The sequence below is a fragment of the Piliocolobus tephrosceles genome, chromosome 12, assembly GCF_002776525.5.
Source record: "Piliocolobus tephrosceles isolate RC106 chromosome 12, ASM277652v3, whole genome shotgun sequence".
NCBI lineage: Eukaryota > Metazoa > Chordata > Mammalia > Primates > Cercopithecidae > Piliocolobus > Piliocolobus tephrosceles.
Window position 1 is genome coordinate 1,020,882 of NC_045445.1, and position 20,250 is coordinate 1,041,131.

The 20,250-nt window shown below is 48.2% G+C and overlaps 1 protein-coding gene across 1 annotated transcript in view; it reads right to left on the bottom strand.

The window, feature by feature from the left end:
* Positions 1–18,781, bottom strand: part of TKTL1 (transketolase like 1) — a 24,756-nt gene extending 5,975 nt beyond the window's left edge. The window contains exons 1-8 of the mRNA XM_031936655.1: positions 18,671–18,781; positions 14,655–14,752; positions 13,090–13,281; positions 12,879–13,006; positions 11,344–11,537; positions 8,739–8,903; positions 3,126–3,282; positions 751–881 (exon numbers count right to left, since the gene is read on the bottom strand). Coding sequence (XP_031792515.1) covers positions 751–881; positions 3,126–3,282; positions 8,739–8,903; positions 11,344–11,537; positions 12,879–13,006; positions 13,090–13,281; positions 14,655–14,752; positions 18,671–18,754 — 1,149 coding nt within the window. The 5' untranslated portion in view covers positions 18,755–18,781. The remainder of the gene's footprint in view (positions 1–750; positions 882–3,125; positions 3,283–8,738; positions 8,904–11,343; positions 11,538–12,878; positions 13,007–13,089; positions 13,282–14,654; positions 14,753–18,670) is intronic.
* Between the last annotated feature and the right edge of the window lie 1,469 nt (positions 18,782–20,250).

Here is a 20,250-nt window from a genome sequence, read left to right on the forward strand (position 1 = left end):
ATTAAAAAAAAAAAATCAAAGAAACACCCATGAGTGCTTGGAAAGGGAACGTACAGTCCCCAACCCAACTGCGCCAGGGGTTACCTGTATGGGGCATGGGCGAGGTGCAGGGTGGCAAGGGGAGCCTGCTGAATGTTAGCAGGACAGGCTGGAAATATCAAGACCACACTGCCTTGTCTCCCGTGCAGTTAGGTTCTAAACAGGAATTTGATTCTGTCCATCTGATGGCCTTGCATGAGGTCCCACACACTCTTGGCGCCCTAAGCTGTTCCAAAGGCAAGCCAGGGCCAGGGAACACAGATTCGTCTGTAGTGGCATCCTACCACCCGCGCTCCAGCTTCCTGGAGTCAGGACGCAGCAGGAGCTTCTTCACCTCTGGCTGCAGCCACTGGGGGCTAACACTATAGTCTGGGACTCTGCCTGGGGCTTGCTCCTGCGGCTTCTTAAGCACCCTTTGTTAAACACCTTCTCCTGCTTACAATACCCAGAATGGTCCCTGCATCTTCTGCTGAGCCCTGACTGAGACAGGCTGTCAGGTTCTGTTCAGTATCCTGTACTGTTTGACTCTTTTACAAAGCAAATGTGTTTGTGTGTATAATCACCTGTTTTTTTATAAAGAATTCTATCACCAAATTTTCTAAAATGAATTATCACTTTTTTGCCGAGAAAAAAAGTCCAATCATCAGTATGAAACTAGTAGCAGAGTCCAGAAGCATTTTCTGTCTGAAACTAGTGTCCCCTCAAAAATACCTTGGTATTGGCCGCCAGAGAAACAGCATGCTCCGTGGAGACAGCATCAGTTGGGTAGAAGATCGTGCACTTGGGAATGGTTCGGAACATGGCTATATCCTCCAGGGCCATCTGGGAAGCACCGTCTTCACCTGAGAGAACCACAGCCCGATGAAAACATGAGCATAACCCCATTAGGAACCTGCCCTCCACGCGCTTCTAGCTCTGAAGAAGCAATTATTCCTATTGCCACTGGATGTCCCAAGTTCTAGCAGAGCCCCGTAAATGGTCCTACTGCATCCTTGTAACTCATTTACATTGTGTTCTTGCACGCCTGTCTCCCTTGAGATCACACTATGACGCCTCGGGTTAGGCTCCCAGTTGACTTTTCAGATGTCTCTCCAAGCTACTGTCCACAATGGCTGAGAATTGGCCTGAGTTTGGCCTGCTAAGCCTCTGAACCCGTGCTCTTTAGGAAGGTCCTCAGGCTTTGTTCTACCTTTTCTGCTCTACCTTTTATACATCCAGAGACTGGGTTTTACATACCAAAGTGGTCTTTTTCATTTCTCCAGGCCTTCCAAGTAGTTAACACATCTTTAAGGCACACTGAGGGTGCTACAGGGTACTTTAGGGTATATGTGGGAACGCAGTTTCTGGCCAGAAATGTGAGAGAAATCTTATTGTGCACTGGGTGGCTTAGCTCCTCTCAGCTAGGAAGGGGACTGTCACCATGCACACTGCCTTGCCTAGGACCACTGTCTAACCTCAACAGCTCAGCTTTTTTTTTTTTTTAATTAACTTATTATTTTGAGACAGAGTCTCGCTCTGTTGCCCAGGCTTGAGTGCACTGGGCGATCTCAGCTCACTGCAACCTCCACCTCCCAGGTTTAAGTGATTCTCCTGCCTCAGCCTACCAAGTAGCTGGGATTACAGTCATGTGCCAACATGCCTGGCTAAGTTTTATATTTTCAGTAGAGATAGGGTTTCACCATATTGGTCAGGCTGGTCTCGAAATCCTGACCTCAGGTGATCCACCTGCCTCGGCCTCCCAAAGTGCTGGGATTACAGGTGTGAGCCACTGCCCTGGCTTTTTTTTTTGGACAAAGTCTCTATCGCCAGGCTGCAGTACAGTGGTGTGATCTTGGCTCACTGCAGCCTCTGCCTCCTGGGTTCACGCAATTCTCCTGTCTCAGCATCCTGAGTAGCTGGAATACAGGTGTGTGCCACCACACCTAAGTTTTCTAATTTTAGTAGAGACGGGGTTTCACTAAGTGCTGGGATTACAGGCATGAGCCACTGCGCCCAGCCTTCCAGTTCTTCTTTGGATGGAACCTAGGGCCACTTTTTCCATGCGACTATTTCAAAAGTGACACTAAGCATAGCCGCAGGTGGGCTCAAGGACCTAGGCCCCTCTGCCCCTGCAGCACTACCGCGCCTCCTCTCCCTGGTCACCACCTGTGCCTCCAGCTTCACCCAGACAGCCGTGACTCCAGCTCCATCTAGAGCCATCTCGTCCAGCCTCATTCTCCCATGGAGTCCCTGAGATGGCTCCCCAATGTGCACCTCTGGCATTCTAGAAGTGTGTGCAGCCATATCTACTGAGTCCATCTGCCTGCCACAGGCACGCCAGCTGGCTCATCTTCCCATGTCATTTCTGTCATTCATGAAAATGACTCCCTGACGTTTCCCAAGTGAGGAATCCTGGAGATTGGTGTGTTTTGCTCTTTACACCATCGCAGAGTACTCCATCTGTTAGGAGGCACACTCACCTCTCTCTTCACTCTTAGGTCCCCTCCCCACCCCATGGCTTTCTCCCACCTTGCACACCTTCTTTCAATCCCCTCTCCGGCTTTCCGTTGCCTTTGGTTTCCTTCTAGCCCACCTGCCAGGTGAATACTATTCTGAGAAGGGCGTGTTTGTAAAAGTTCCTGCCTTGTGTCATGCTCCAGGGTTCTCGCTGCCCTAGGCAGGAAGGAGGGGGTGGTGATCCCAGCCCCCCCTCCCACCTGAGCAGGCTGTGCAGCCAGCCAGAATGCTCCTTGTCCTCTGTGATGCTGTTCACCTTCAGTTAAGATTGCAACCACACCGAGGGCAGAAAAGGCTCTATGACTCTGCCAGTCCTGTCCATAACCTGCACACAGCTCAACACACAAGGAGCACTCAGGATAGGCAACTGTTTCTCACTGTCTGAAACAACAGTACCACCGAGAGATGCACTTCAAAAGTTGCCCTGAGTGTCTGACACTTTTAAAGAACAATATGGCTCTTTCAAGAAAAAGACTTGAATAATCAAACTTCATGGAACCATAAGGAAATTCATGGTTTAACCAATCACATGCTTATCTTTCTCTGTGGAGGAGGAAGGCTATCAAGATGATGGCATTTAGAACCCTTACCAACAGATACCCCACAGTGGGAACCAATAATGTTGATGTTGCTCTCAGACAGGCCTCCTATATGGATCTGATCAAATGCTCGAGTCAGAAAGGCAGCAAAGGTGCTAGCAAAAGCAATGGTCCTTCCACGGGAGGCACAGCCCAGCGCCACGCTCACCTGCAACACAGAGAACATGAATCAGAACATCCCTGGATACTGCCCCCACTGCCCCTTCCCCCACAGTCCCCACGATAACCCCCTTTCTGCACCTGGTGAACTGCTCTGAAGTTCTAGCATGCGTCCTTCCCACACCCCTCTTTCCTCAAACCCTGGGCACCCGTCTGTCCCTCCTGCTCAGATGGTGCCCTCAGCTCATAGCTCTTAGGGAACAAGAGATGAGTCTCTCCTGCCTGCCCTCCTGGTGCCCGCAGTTTTCCAGGGTCCACGCCCTGACAGGACATCCTGAATCCATCCTGTTCCTTTCTCACAGGGGTCTCCAGCCATGCAGCTCCTCCTCCCCTCTTGTGCTACCTCCCTTTCTCTTGGATCATTCAATTTCCATTGATGTGTGTGCCATCACACATTGAGGTGTGTGCCAGTACCCTTTATCTGCACACCCCCATCTCTGCCTTGTCCTGCCTTCACATCTGTGTTCTCCTTCGCAGCAAACTTCTCAACACTTGCCTAGAGTCATTGCCCCTTCCTTCTCATTTTCCACGCTCTTCCTAGCCAACTTCATCTAGGCTACCATCCCCACAAGGTACCTCGAAGCCACAAAACCAAGAGGCTGCCTGACCTTGGCTGGCCTGTGACTTGACTTGGCCCCTGATCTCAAGACTTTCCTCCTCTCGGTTTCTGCAGTGTGGCAGTGGCCCGGTGCTGTCGCCTCATGGGCGCTGCTGGGGCAAGTCCCCAGGGCCCTGCACATCCTTGGGAAGTCGCATCTGGCCCAATGCTCCCCTGATCTGCATTCTGGTAATGACCCCCACTTTACATTGCCATTCCTTACCCCACTTCCCCAGAAGTCTGGGCTCAAATACCCCAGTAGGCTTCAAACTAGAATACAAACCTCTCTGGGGCTACACACAGGCTTTCCAAAGGGGATGTGGCTGTGGGTGTTACACTCAAAATCCCAAACTCCACATCAACTCTGTCTACATTCATCTGCCAAAAGGAGGGTCCGTGCTTCCCTTCCACGGTCTTTTTTTTTTTTTTGACAGGGTCTTGCTCTGTCACCTAGGCTGGGGTACAGTGGCACAATCTTGGCTCACTGCAACCTCCGCCTCCCAGGTTCAAGCGATTCTCCTGCCTCTGCCTCCCGAGTAGCTGGGATTACAGGCACCTGCCACCATATCTGCCTAATTTTTGTATTTTTAGTAGGGACGAGCTTTCACCATATTGGTCAGGCTGGTCTCGAACTCCTAACCTTAGGTGATCCACCCGCCTCGGCTGGCCTCCCAAAGTTCTGGGATTACGGGTGTGAGCCACTGCCCCAGGTCTCCCACTGTCTCTTTTAACAATCACCTCCTGGCAACCTGATCCCCAAAGGGCATGCTCTCAGTCACCTGACTCTTACAGGGGGACCATCCTGGAGTGAAGAACCTCCAGGCCCAAGCAAAGAGGACAGTTTGAAATAACTACGCTGGAGGAGAGAAAGCGAAGAACTGAACCAATGAAACTGTCAACTCTGCAAACAATTTTTATAAACAACTTTACATGAAAGATCAGTATGTGATTTTTTTGGCTTATAACTGGGAAGGAATTCAAAGAATTGAGTGACATTCCTCCAACAAAACTTCCCTTCCCATCTACTTATTCATGTAAGGTTTCGTAGCACATCATTAAAACGAAAAACAGGAACAGAATCTGCTCTCAATGCTATCACATTCAAATTACAAGTATATTCATCCACTAACATACTAGCTAATAATAATAAAAACTCTATCTCAGTCCAGGAAAAAAAAAACCTAATGCTCAGAGACCTATAATTTTTTTAAAAAAGCTATCAATTTATATGCATATTTTTGTTGCAAAGAAAAATGACAGGACAATCAATGAAAGGCTTTCATGCATAAAGATATATCGGGGAAATGAATGGAATGGAAATTGGAAACCAAGTACAAAAAGGGATTTAATTTCTGACAAAGAAGAGTGGCTTAGCATGAATTTTTTTTTTTTTTTTTTTTTTTTTTTTTTTCCCATTAGAGACCAGGTCTCACTATTTTGTTCAGGCTGGTCTTTAACTCTTTCTTTTTTTAAATGGAGTCTCGCTCTGTTGCCCAGGCTGGAGTGCAGTGGAGCCATCTCAGCTCACTGCAAGCTCCGCCTCCCGGGTTCACACCATTCTCCTGCCTCAGCCTCCTGAGTAGCTGGGACTACAGGCGCCGCCACCATGCCTGGCTAATTTCTTTTTTTATTATTATTTTTATTTTTAGTAGAGACAGGGTTTCACCATGTTAGCCAGGATTGTCTCAATCTCCTGACCTCGTGATCCGCCCGCCTCAGCCTCCCAAAGTGCTGGGATTACAGGCATGAGCCATCACGCCCAGCCTGGTCTTGAACTCTTGAACTCCAGCAATCCTCCAGCTTCAGCCTCCCAAAGTCCTGGGATTACAGGTGAGCCACTATGCCCAGACAGTGTCATCTTTAACGGCATGATTTAAATATTAAAATATCAAAAATGTCAATATATGAACAACTACGTCCTTTGCAACTATTTAAATTTGTGATTAAAAATTTAGATGTGGCCAGGCATGGTGGCTCATGCTCATAGTCCCAGCTCCTCAAGAGGCCGAGGCCAGAGGATCCCTTGAGCCCAGGAGTTTAGGCTGTGGTGGGCCATGACTGTGCCACTGCATTCCAACCTGGCTGACACAGCAAGACTCCATCTCTACAAAAAACAAAAATAAAAAAATGATGTTAGCTTAAAAACTACTCCAAGGGATATGTAGTTTAGAAAACTGCATTTAGTGGTGTGGAGCAGCCACATGTGAAAATGACTGACTGATCTACTGCCCAGCCATCTGATACCACTGTCTCCCCTCCGTACATCTAACAGGTGCCCCAAACCCCTAGGCCGACACAGAGCTCCTGACAGAGCTCCTGCTGGTGCCCCCCAGTCCATTTCTCCCCTAGTCTTGTCAATCTCAAGAGGTGACACCACCTTCCCCCAGGTGCTGTCGCCCACACTCAAGTGCCAGCCTTGGTTCCTGTCCTGACACCTGCTGTTGGCATCCTGCTGGCTCTCCTGCTAAGGCAATATGTGACAAGTCTGCTTCCCTCCGACTCCACAGCTACTGCCCTGGTCCAAGTCACCCTCTCCTTCTCCTCCCTTTCCTACGTGAAGCCATTCTTCACTCTTCACACTTTTGGAAAATGCAGGCTGTTGCTTTCCTGCTTAAAGCCCTCCAGTTGCTGCCCAGCAAACTGCAAGAGAACCACAGATACTGAACAGGGCCTCTATAAGACCCCGTATGACCTGGGCCCTGGAGACCTTTCTGTGTTCACCATGCTTCTACCACTTGGCCTTCCCTCTGCGCTCCAAACATCCCAAGCCTGGGCCTGCCTACAGCTGGCCATGCCCCCTGCTTGAAATGCTGTCTCCCACATCTGTACACGGCTGACCCCTCGTCACGCTAGACTCAGCTTAAGTACCTTTTCTGAGAGGCTGTCCCTGACTGCCTCGGTCAAGCTCTACACTGTAGCCACCTCTTTCAGCATGGCACTAAATACCACCTGCTCGCCTTTTCTTTACAACTTTTTTCCAACTATGAGAACATATCAGCAGGCACGGAGAAGACTACATGGCTGTGTGCTGACGGCATCAGTGAGGTGGGGAGCAAACTTTTTGATAGGAGCATCAATCCAGAAAATTATAGACTGCATTGTTTTCCATTCGAAATGAAAATAGCTTAATGAGCCAGGCTCAGGGACTCACGCCTATAATCCCAGCACTTTGGGAGGCCGAGGCAGGTAGATCACCTGAGGTCGGGAGTTGGAGACCAGCCTGACCAACATAGTGAAACCCTGTCTCTACTAAAAATACAAAAATTAGCCAGGCGTAGTGGCGCATGTCTGTAATCCCAGCTACTTGGGAGGCTGAGGCAAGGGAATCGCTTGAACCTGGGAGGCAGAGGTTGCAGTGAGCTGAGATCGTGCCACTGCACTCCAGCCTGGGTGACAAAGAGAGAGAGAGACTCCATCTTGAAAAAACAAAAAACAAAAAACAACAGAAAAACCAAATGGCCCAGCAGAGCATGGGGAGCTGTGGGGGTACCCATCTCAACGGGTGCTTTTTGGCTTCAGTCAACTGGCGTCAGGAGGGAATACCACCCTGTGGTAGCAGTTCTTCCCATTTTTCAAAAGAATCCAGAAATGTATATTCTATATAAGACCTCCTGGTTCTTCTTTTTTGAGATGGGGTCTCGCTGTTTCACAGGCTGGAAGGCAGTGGTGCACTGCAGCATTAAAGTCCCAGGATCAAGCATTCCCCTGCCTTAAGAGTCCTGAGTAGCTGGGACTGCAGGCTTGTGCCACCACACTTATAATCTGATTTTTAAATGCTGACAACTAATTTTTAAAAAATTTAAAACACTGGCCGGGCGCGGTGGCTCATGTCTGTAATCCCAGCACTTTGGGAGCCTGAGGTGGGCGGATCACTAGGTCAGGAGATCGAGACCATCCTGGCTAACACAGTGAAACTCCGTCTCTACCAAAAAAATACAAAAAACTAGCTGGGCGAGGTGGCAGGCGCCTGTAGTCCCAACTACTCGGGAGGCTGAGGCAGAAGAATGGCATGAACCCAGGAGGCGGAACTTGCAGTGAGCCGAGCACTCCACTCCAGCCTGGGCGACAGAGCGAGACTTCGTCTCAAAAAAAAATTTTTTTAAAATACTATTTGTTCCACATAAAGTCACTGGTGGTCACATAAGACCTGCTGGCCTGTGGTTTTCTGGCATAATGACAGGAGATGGGCAACATCTATGATGCACAGAGCTTTAGAGTTCAAAGAGTTTACTGGCAGTAACTCCTTCCTCTCTTGAGAGAGGTGTGCTTGTGTGCATGTGCTTGAGATCCTCGCTGCATTAGTATCACTCTGGGGAGAGACTGAGACATAGATAAGCAGAATGGCTTTGCCTAAAGCACCAGCTCTAAGTATTGATATTCTTGTGATTGCAGTAAGTACAACATTTGCATTTCTGTGATATATTAGGCCCCTCTACAGTGGACAGAAAGAAATTGCATTCCGTGACTCCTCAACCAATGTGCCTCTGGGTGGTTGCAGAATGGGCAGAAGGAGCTCCTAGGGAGCCTGGGATGCTTCAGGCCCAGAGCCCTGGGTTCAGATGGTTCTAGGCTCAGAGGACCCACTCACTGTCTGTGGCCTTGGGCCTGCTGCCCTCAGCCAACTTGGAGAGGGTGCCCAGAGAGTGCCGAGTAGTCTATTACGGCCCTCGTAGCAGACCTAGAAGCTACCTCTCAGATTCTACCTGGCTACTTGCCTCCTGTTTCCCTGGAATATTTTTTCCAGTCCTTTTGTTTCATAAATGGAAAGAAAAACTAGCACAGGCTGGGCCTCCTGTGTCCAGTGGGCCATTAATTGTAAGAAGCCCTGAGAGACACTACACACTCACCATGTTTTGCTCAGCCATAAAGCATTCGATGAAACGCTCAGGGAACTGTTTGTTGAATATCTCAGAGAAGGTAGAGTACTTGGTGTCACCATCCAGCACAATGACTCTGTCGTTTGCATAGCCCAGCTTAGCCAGAGCCAAACCACATGCTCTCCGGGTAGCTATCTAGAAGAAAGAATCAGGTGGTAGAGTTTCTTCAAATGCATTTAGAAGGAATGACTACAGAAGGAAGGTACCATATCGTAGAATGACAAATCATCATCTATCTTGAAGAAAGTAAATTCGTGACTCATCAAAAATTTCCTTTAATGTCATAAACATGGATTACTAGCCAATCTTAAATCCATACTAAATAGCTGATGTGGCACCCAAGTTTTTCTCAAATTGTGCTCTTTTTAGTTAACATCCCCCCCTCCCCCGACCCCCACTTCCTAAGCAGGTAAACACTCCACAGCTCAGGAGTGAGATTTCCGACATCAATGGTTCTCATTATATTTTTCAAATTACTTGGCCAGGTGTGGTGGCTCACACCTGTAATCCCAGCATTTTGGGAGACTGAGGCAGGTGGACCACCTGAGGTCAGGAGTTCGAGACCAGCCTGGCTAACAAGGTGAAAGCCCGTCTGTACTAAAATACAAAAATTAGCTGGGCATGATGGCGGGTGCCTATAATCCCACCTACTTGGGAGGCTGGGGCAGAAGAATCACTTGAACCCAGGAGGCAGAGGTTGCAGTGAGCCAAGCACTCCAGCCTGGGTGACTGAGCGAGACTCCATCTCAAAAAAAAAACTAAATAGTTGAATTTTATGAATTGCTTTTGTTTAGTGTGTATGATGATGATCACACTTCCCCCCCACCTTTGACCTAATACTAGAACATCTCCTGGCATGAGTCATCTGCATTACTAATTTGAGCTCACTGATTCACTTAACTTTTTTAATGTACTAATGAAGTTGAGATGGGTTAATGTTCTATTTAGAATTCTTATATTGCTATTCACAAATAAAGTTGCTCTACAGTTTTCTTTAGGCTAGCTTTGTCACATTTTCACTTCATAAATAAATCGCGATGACATTTTCATCTTCCTCTGTATTTGGAAAAATGTGAAACAGTTTAGAAATTACTCTTTTCGTGAAGGTTAAAAATGAGTCACTCTTATATAACCTGGTGAGCCTGGAGCTTTGGGGGATAGCCCTTGGATAGTTTTCTCCATTTTTTCTAGGGCTATTGATCCATTGAAGTTTTTTATACCTCTTTTAGTCAATTTTGATATTTTATGTATTCCTAAAAATGCTCCCCCCTTTCACATGTTTTCATACCAATTATACAACTATGGCGTTACACAGTTTTCTAAAAAAAAAATATTTTTTTTTTTGAGACAGAGTCTCGCTCTGTTGCGCAGGCTGGAGTGCAGTGGCCCAGTCATAGCTCACTATCCCCTCAAACTCCTGGGCTCAGGTGATCCTCCTGCCTCAGTCTCCAGAGTAACTGGAATCACATTATGGCACCATGCCTGGCTAATTTTTAAATTGTATGTAGAGATGGGGTCTTACTACTTTGCCCAGGCTAGTCTTGAACTCCTGGGCTCAAGTGGTCTTCCTGCCTTGGCCTCCTAATAGTGCTGGGATTACAGGTGTAAGCCACTGTGGCTGGCCCACCCTTTGTTGATACACCTTTTTCTTTCTTCTGGTTTTTATCTTCTGATTTCTCAAGTATTCAAAATTCATTTATTTTTAACCCTCATTACCAGGCTAAGAAAACACAAACAACACTCAAAATTTCTCCAAATAAAGAAGGGTCAGAAAGTGTGTCCTTCCTCCCTAGGCTCGCCATCTTACTTCCTCTAGGCCATAGAGAACTCGCCTATGTCAGGTCTGCTATACCAGAAGGCAGGACATAAACATGCTAAAAACCAAAAGGACTTGATATTCAGAGTTTTGTGCATAATTTTATTCCTTTTTGAGGTTTCTGATGAATTGGCCTGCTCCTCTGTGTAATTCAGAGAGTAAGTTCAAAAGATCAGCCCGCCTAGGACCAGTATTCTTAGCGGAGATACAGAATTGTAGCAGTTTCGTGCACAAACCAAAGATAGGAAGCAATAAAAAGGCACACCACACCAGGAGTTAATAAATAGCAATGGACCAATCAGAAAATTCAGACGCACATGTGAAAGCCAAAAATAAAAATCAGACCTAATAAAAGAGAAGGGGGGCTAGGAGTGGTGAACGATCAAGTACCTACTGGGTGCAATGTCCACTACTCTGATGCTGGGTGCACTGAAAGCCCAGACCTCACCACTACACAAAATCTATCCATGTGACAGAACTGCACTTTTTTTTTTTTTTTTTTTTTTTTAGCTTGTAGTGAGCTGAGATCCGGCCACTGCACTCCAGCCTGGGGACAGAACTGCATTTTGTACTTCTTAATCTATTTTTTAAAAATGGCAAACCTCTCTTTATTGCTTATAAACTGTTATATGTTACTCTAATAATTAATTCGTCCGTGGAGACCAGAATAAATGAAGAATCCTGTGTATATATGAACAACATTAGAGAACAAAGCAGTTGACATACCTTATTTATTCAATTATCCACCCTTCTGCCTACCTTGTCACCAACTCTGTAATCAGGTGGAGAGATCATCCTTACATCTGTGATGTTGACTTCAGGTGAGTCCTCAATGGGGAGCTGTGGGTCAAGACTCCTGCTGGTCTCTATCTGGCTCTCAATTAATTTGATAATGGCACCTGCTCTTTCTCTTGGCATTGGCTTTCCATACCAACTTTCTGCATCCTCAATACCTGTAATGAAACAAAAGACATCCATTCCATAAATATTTAATGAGTGCCTATGAGGTCACCTGAAAAACAGACCCTGATGAAAAAGACGTCACCCAAGGACTCACAGGAGGAACACCTGGCACGGAGGGCCTGGGATGCTGCTGCAGCCAGAGAGAACAGCTTGGATAAAGGCCTTGAGGCTTTCTGTTTTGAGACAGGGGTCTCACGCTCTGACTCCTCCCCAAGCTGGAGTGCAGCGGGTGGTCATAACTCACCACAGCTTCCAACTCCTTGGGCTCGAGTGATCCTCCCGCCTCCGCCTCCTAAGTAGCTGGGATTGTAAGTGCAAGCCACTGCACCTAGCTATGCCCCTGAGGGCCACTGGTGAGTGGAAGGGAGAATGATGACAAGGCTGGAGAGATAGGTAGGGCAGACCATGGAGGGTGGGTCTTGTGGGTATGAGAAGTTTGAGTTTTATCTAAAGCAAGATTGGAAACCATTGAAGGGTTTAGAGTGGGGAAAGTGACTGATCAGATCCATTATAGAAAGATCACTGTGGTGGCAGTGTAGAGACTGGTGCGGAGGCAGGCCAGCTGGAACTTTGGGAGAGATGATGGGTGTGGCAACAGCCATGATAGTAGAGACGGGGAGGAGTGAATGGGTCCAAGATATGTAATCTAGGGGACTGGGTGTATGTGTGGGCCTATGAAGGGGAGGCAGAGGCAAGGCCAATACCCAGGGTCCTGCCGGGAGCACACTGGCAAAATAAGTTACTGAACGGAGGGTACCAGAATAAAACTATATTTTCGGTAGGAGTCACAGAACGGTTTTATTCTAAAATGTCTATAGTCTTAAAAAAAAATCCAGGAACCACACTCTTTGTAATGAGTTAAACTGAGATAAACAATTTCAGCTGTCAGCCTTGAAATGTGATAGTTGGTGATTCCAAGCTCCCTTCTTCCCCAACTCCCAGGGTTCTTCCAGAGAAGTGTGGACCTAGGCACGTGTTGAAGTATGCACTCTTATTTCTGCACCTGCTCATACACACAGCACACTTTCTGATTCTACTAACCATAGAGATTGTTCCCCGTCAGTCCTCCAATGGGCTGTACTCCTAGCCACTCCCTCGTGCAGGTAGTACATCACTGTCCACCTGCTAGGGCTTTTGATGTCCCCTCCTACACTAAGCAGACACTAGCTAGTGAAAATAAGAGAGCAGGAGCCTCCAGCATATACTCCAGGCAGAATTGCTATTCACTAAATGAGTCATCTTCCTAGGCCCATCTAAGCCTCTCCCCGCCTCTGCTGCTGAGCGGACAGATGCTTTTAACAACCAGGAGCAAGAGGAAAGCGCTTGCTTACTTGGTGTGCCCCGGCCCTTGAAGGTCTTGGCCACCACAGCAGTGGGCTTGTGCTTCACCTGAGAGGCCTGCCAGAACACCTGGCACAGCGCCTCCACGTCCCGGCCATCCACCACGTAAGTGTTCCACCTGCCAACAGAGGAGCAGGCTGGGTTACAAGAGATGAAGGGGGCAGGACAGAATGGATATCAAGCACAAGAGAATACAGTTACCCGAAGGCTTCGCAGCGCCTCTGATAGATGTCTATGCAGTGCTCGGCGGGCAATGCACCACTGTATCCCAGGCGGTTCACATCAAAGATCGCCACCAGATTGTCCAGACTGTAGTAGGAAGCAAAGGCCATTGCCTCCCAGACAGAGCCTTCTGAGGACTCGCCGTCACTCATGAGGCAGAACACCCGGTAGCTGGAGCAAGACAAGAGAGGTTTAGGACCCTGTGGGGGCTCATCTGGGCCAACCAAGCAAATGCGTTTCAGGAGGAGAAATGGAAGCAATTGGAGCAGCTGCTCCGGACCATCCACTTCCCACAATTTCCGTCATCAACTCTGCCCCAGCCCAGCAGCTAAGGAAGCCGAGCTTGAAGAGCCTGGGGCTCACAAACAGGCTTTGCCTCTGACTAGTTTTCTCTTTCTAAGTGTAAAGGAACTTTTAGGTTCTTCTGCCACATTTCCTTATCAATAAGCAAACAGGGCCAGAGGGGAAAGGGAAGAAAGTAGCACCCTTAAGTTCCCCAAACATTTACACATTCATTTTCCTGGTAAGTTCCCTTTTAAAGCATTGCCATCTCCTAATTGGTTTTTTTTTTTTTTTGAGACAGGAGTGTCTGTCACCCAGGCTGGGGTGCAATGGCGTGATCTTGGCTCACTGCAACCTCCACCTCCCGGGTTCAAGTGACTCTCCTGCCTACAGGCCCACGCCACCACGCCCAGCTAGTTTTTGAATTTTTTAGTAGAGAGGGGGTTTTGCCATGTTGACCAGGCTGGTCTCGAACTCCTGACCTCAGGTGATCCGCCCACCTCAGCCTCCCAAAGTGCTGGGATTACAGGCATGAGTCACCACCCCCAGCCACCACTTTCTAGTTCTGTTCTTACAACTTATTTACGATAATCACAATCAAAACACCCCACTTGGAAACGTCTTCTGCTGTGAAGTAAATTCCTCCACAACCAACGATGTGAGTGTTCCCATCAAGAAAACACATCCGGCCAGGCACAGTGGCTCACACCAGTAATCCCAGCACTTTGGGAGGCCAAGGCAGGCAGATCACTTGACGTCTGGAGTTTGAGACCAGCCTAGCCAACATGGCGAAAACCCATCTCTACTAAAAATACAAAAATTACCTGGGCATGGTGGTGCATGCCTGTAATCCCAGCTACTCAGGAGGCTAAGGCAGGAGAATCACTTGAAACTGAGAGGCAGAGTTTGCAGTGAGCTGAGATCGTGCCATTGCACTCCAGCCTGGCCACAGAGTGAGACTCAGTGTCAAAAACAAACCACACATCCCAGACCCCACTAAAGTGCTGGAAGTTTTTTAAAAAAGCTATAGAACAGAAAGGCAACAGCAGCTGAAACCTTTCAACAGACCTGTGGGATAGGAAGCGGGGCAGCCGCCCGAGGAGGGGAGAAGGCACAGGGAAGCCTTTCAGAGGGGTCACCACGGGATGTGATGGGGACTAGCCCTTTAGGGCTCTCCACCTCACGGAGATAGGTGGCTGTCCCCCGAGACTCTAGGAAGGGGGACGCAGGTCAGTTAAATGGCTTCTGGGTAAGAGCCTTACCTGGCCCGATCGAAGTACTTGCCAGTATATGCCATTCCACATGCAACTCCCAGTCCTTGTCCAAGCCATCCTGTTGCCACATCCACAAACGACAGTCTCTGTAAGAGAAGGGACCCAGGGAACCCTGATGCAGCTGCAGGACATGGTATCAGGTGGACTCACGCACTGAGTGCAGGCTGCTCCTGTCAGCTGTGCAGCAGTGTTCCATCCAAACGGCCCCTCCCGCCCTGCTGGGTGAATTCCTCTTCCCCACACCCATGTGTACCCTAAGCTTCCGATCAACGTTACAAGTGGACAGTGGGTCAAGCCCAGGGCTCAGCCTGGGCTGGAAACTCAGGTGACTAAGGTGGCGAAGACATCCACTGTCCCTGCCCAGGGAGTCAATAGCTAATCCATACAGTATGGCAAAGGTGGCTGGAGCCTAAGTGCAAAGCAGAAAACGTAAAGTATGATTTTTGCCATTTTCCCATGGCCTTTCCCGGTCATGTACAAATCAGATGTTCAATCCTATGGAGGATATGGATTCTTAAACAGAAAGCAGACTATTCTGGCTCCCTGGTTTATAAAACTCAGGTCAACTGAGATCTTACAAGTGGTCATCTAGAAGTGCCCATGCTACAAATGAATCCCTTTCTACTAGCATTTACCCCACCCCCAACATTCTGTTTGCAGGCACAGGGCCATCACTATCCCAAGCAGAAAATGTGGCCCTCTGTGGGCCACAAGGTCATGCCAAAGAGCTGCTCCACTGACTGGAGAGGCCCAACTTGCAAGCATACTGAATTTACCCAACAGCTTCTGCAGCCACCGTTTCGACCTGGTCTTCAACATCCCTTGCCTCTGTCACTGCAGTGGCCTCCCAGCCTCCTGCACAGCCATTCTCAATCTAGCCACCAGGGGGAGCCTGTTAAAACTGAAGTTGACCGATCACATCTCTGTTAACTTTCCAAGGTCTTCCGACCTCCGACCAAGTAGAGCTCAACTTTTTGCACCTGTCTGCCCACCCCAGCCCCCATCACCCTCCATTTCTCCCTCCCACTGCTCCGGCACCCTGGCCTCCTTGCTGCTCCTTCAACACAGTGGGCATACACCTGCCTCAGAGCCTTAGCACTCATGGCACCCACTAGTGGAGTGCTTGTGGCCTGGGTGTGGGCACAGCTCACTCTCCTGCCTCTTCCAAATCCCTACACAAGTGTCAGCACTGAGGTCTTTCTGGACCATTCTTTTTCAACCAGTGCCTCCTACCTCCTCCACTTTTACTTGATCCCAGATGCTTGGCCCCACCTGACACTCCATCTATTGACTTACACGTTTGTTTCCTGCCTGTCACCCTCCTCTGCTCAAACGTCAGTGCCTTTCCAGGAGAGAAGAGCAGGGTCATCACTACTGTAGATGGATGGATGGTATTTATGATTCTCAGATCTCCTGCTTCTTGCCTCCTACCCTCTGCTACTCCCTGGGTACTCTTTTGACCTTCTCCGGCATTCTCTGCATGCTTTGTGCCCACCAGAGACTCCCTTTTGGTTCTGCATTACCAGCCCAACACAACTGTTCCACTCAAGTCTCTTTTGACTATGTCTCCAGTCACGTCTCCCTTCCTATGGCATCCACCACACTCACGTAACAAGCTCTGGCTCCCAGTCGCCTTGCATGCCCTTGGAAGTCCTACAAAATAATGGACCGAGCCGGGGCTCAGCCGTACAGACCAACTCTGCTTCCCTCTAGCTGTGAAGTGTGAGGCCAGCGGGCCCATCTCAAAGATTGTATGGGTGCAATGGAGACCAGAGACCCCTTAGGTGACAGGAGGTTAAGGATAAAGTGAAGATAGATTGAGAAAATGGTGAGGCATCAGTATGATGCCTGCTATGGCAGAAGTGCTCCCACGTGGGTGTTGTCTTTCTTAAGAACCCTTATGCTGTGGGGGTAGACGATTCAGGGAGGTGAAAGGCTGGAATACAGATCTGCTGTGCCTGGAGGATGGCTGTTTGTCCCGTCCCCAGGCAAACCACAATGGACTATGCTTCACGTGTTTTCTCTTTTGTTTCCATTTAATCTACCAGCTAAATCTGATGAACACACAAATTCTGGCAGCTGAACAGTGCCTGGTGTGCTGCTGCCCAATAGAAAGCCTCTTCATCCCCTAAGGCCAATGGCTCTGATAGCTGTTACATGACTAGACCTTTTTTTTTTTTTTTTTTTTTTTTGAGACAGGGTCTTGCGCTCTGTCTCCCAGGCTCAAGTGATCCTCCCACCTTAGCCTCCTGAGTAGCTGCAGGCATGCATTACCATGCCCAGCTAATTTTCGTATTTTTTGTAGAGATTGGGGTCTTGCTATGTTGCCTAGGCCGGTCTCAAGAGATCCTCCTGCCAGAGCCTCCCAAAGCACTGGTGTGAGTCACTGTACCCAGCCTTTCCTTATTTTAAACCAGAAATCTAAACACCCATATTGCATTTATACATCTAATTTTTTTTTTCAATTTTCATTGTAAAGGGGGCTGGAAGTGGTGGCTTGTTGCCTGTAATCCCAGCACTTTGGGAAGCAGAGGTGGGCGCTCGGGCCCAGGAGTTTGAGGCCAGCCTGGGCAACATAGTGAGACCCTGTCTCTACAAAAAATGCAAAAATTAGCCGGTCGTGGAGGCGCATGCCTGTAATCCCATCTACTCAAGAGGCTGAAGTGGGAAGACTGCTTGAGGCCAGGTGGTCAGGGGTGCATTTTGCAGAGACTGGGCCACTGCACTCAAGCCTGGGCAAAAGCGAGACTCTATCTCCCCCCAAAAATAAAGAAAAAAAGACGTAAAAAAAGTTCAAGTTTACAGACATGTTTAAAGACTAGCACAATGGATTCCTTCCTGTATACTGCTTACCTCCAATAACCAACTAAAAGCAATGGAAGGCATTTACTTCCTCTCTCTCTCCACACATGCGTGTACACATGTAAATTCTATTTATTTTTTGCCAAACCGTTTGACATGATGGTTCAGACACCAAGACAAGGGTCACAATTATGAACTTTAGGCACCTCAACTACGCCCAGTTTTTGTCTTTACTTTCCACTGTGCTAATCTGACATTTCTATTTAGACACAGTACTCTACCCAGGCAGAGTTTTTTTTTTTCTTTTGAGATGGAGTCTCGCTCTATCGCCCAGGCTGGAGTGCAGTGGCACGATCTCAGCTCACTGTAACCTCTGCCTCCTAGGTTCAAACAATTCTTGTGCCTCAGCCTCCCAAAAAGCTGAGATTAGAGGCATGTGCTATCAGGCCTAGCTAATTTATTTATTTATTTATTTATTTATTTATTTACTTATTTTTAAGTAGAGACGGAGTTTTGCTATGTTGATCACGCTGGTCTCGAACTTCTGGCCTCCAGTGATCCACTCACCTCAGTCTTCCAAAGTGCTGGGATTACAGGCGTGAACCACTGCGCCCGGCCCCTAGCCAGGTTTTAATTTGTTTCGGGACACAGTGTACTTTGAGATGGCATCAAACCAGCCACACAGATTGACCTTAAGGTTTTTTCTTTCCTATCCCCCAACATCATGAGGTGGCTGGTATTGCGCCAAATCTAATGAGAAGTGCCCCATCAGTTTCAGGTCAGATCTGCAGAAACAGAAGAAGCAGCAGCTGACTGACAGGGGTGGGATGTCCCTCCCAGTTACTCTCAATTTCCCCCAGGCTCAGTGAGTGGGATTCACCGAGGCTGCCTGCCTCTGCTCAGGCAGCACAGAGGGTGGAAGCAGCATAACCCTGCCACGGAGGAAGCTTTCATGCTAAGTGGGGCGCGGTAGGGTATGACCAAAGGAAAGGTAGGACAGCCAGCTCTCCCAAGCCACCCTTCCTACCATGCCATCACAGGGCTCCAAGTGGCCCTCACTAGAACACTAAAGCTTTAAGACACAAAGAAAGAACCAAAATGATAAACGAGGCCCATTTCAGGCCTTGTTCCCACATGGTGGCTGTTCAAACTGGGCTTAACCAGCAAGCACCACAGCAGCCCTGGGCTCCCCACTGGCATACCTTTGCGAGGACAAATCGGTCGTTGTCCGGATTCTCTGGATCTGACTGCTTGTATCTCATGATGTAGAAGAACAGCACGGACATGATCTCGGCAGAACTGCTACAGGATGTAGGGTGGCTGAAAGACAGACATGACACTGGTCATTTCTCACAGCAACTGACTTCCTAACACATGACCTTGGCACATGGTCTCCTCATAGAAGCAGTCATTTCTCCCAGCCCAGGAAGAATCCAACCAAGGGTGACGAATGCAGGGCTCACGGGTTGAAAGGGTGCTTTAAAGCCCAGTAACCTCACCACCCCTCCCGCTGCGCACAGCGAGGCCAGCTCCTAACAGCAGAGCACTGTGGACTCAGGGCAAGTTTCCTTCATGCCTCTGACGTGAGTATTCTTTCACACGCTTAAATTCATTTGTGGCCTCTCCACATGCCGAGGAACTTTCAGGAGCATTGCTAACCAGAAATACCATGAGGATCCCATTCTACCTTCTACAATGAATTTCTTTTAGGAAGTGAATGGTGACATACTGAGAAATTTGTCATGGTAGAGTAACTGAGGACCTTTCTGAGTGCTGGCAAAGTAACTGCTGCTCTTAGAAAGCGGCCTGCATGTGAGTCCAGCCAGGTCCTAATTAATTAAAAAGGGGGAGGGGACAAGACAGCAGGGGAGAAAACCAACTCCCTGGAGCTCTGCCCAACTGTAAGTAAAAGATGTTAGGCCCAGCTCATATTAATAATCTCTCATTTCAAATCTCACTAAGAATGTCCCCATTAAGAAAATGGGGACTTAGGCTGGGCACAGTAGCTCACGCCTATAATCCCAGCACCTTGGGAGGTCGAGGCGGGCGGATCACCTGAGGTCGGGAGTTCGAGATCAGCCTGAACCGAGATCACGCCATTGTACTCCAGCCTGGGCAACGAGAGCGAAATTCCATCTCGGAAAAAAAAAAAAAAAAAAAAAGAAAATGGGACTAAAACCTCTTGCTTTGCAAACATCCTCTAAGTGGATGATTTAGATTTAAAAGCCACCCAGATCCCTCGAGAAAATGCAGCCATCTGTTACTAATTTTGAAGGTGAAGGCAACAAAATGAACATGTACAAAAAATTCAGGCAATATATGGTTCTTAACTGCATCCACACTGTCCTTTTACTATCTAGCTCAGGCTCTGGAGCAAGATTTATTTACTTATTTTTTGAGACACAGTCTCACTCTGTTGCCCAGGCTGGAGTACGGTGGTGCTATCTTGGCTCACTGCAACCTCCGCCTTCTGCGTTCAAGTGATTCTCCTGCCTCAGCCTCCCAAGTATCTGGAATTACAGACGTGCACCACCACGCCCAGCTAATTTTTGCATTTTTAGTAGAAACAGGGTTTCACCATGTTGGCTAGGCTGGTCTCAAACTCCTGACCTCAGGTGATCGACCCCACCTTAGCCTCCCAAAGTGCTGGGATTACAGGCATGAGCCACCGCACCCGGTCAACAATATTTAAAGACATATTGTACTAAATATTTTCTCTAACCGCAATGGGATGAGGTTAGAAATCAATAATAGATGGAAAACTGGAAAATTCACAAATTTG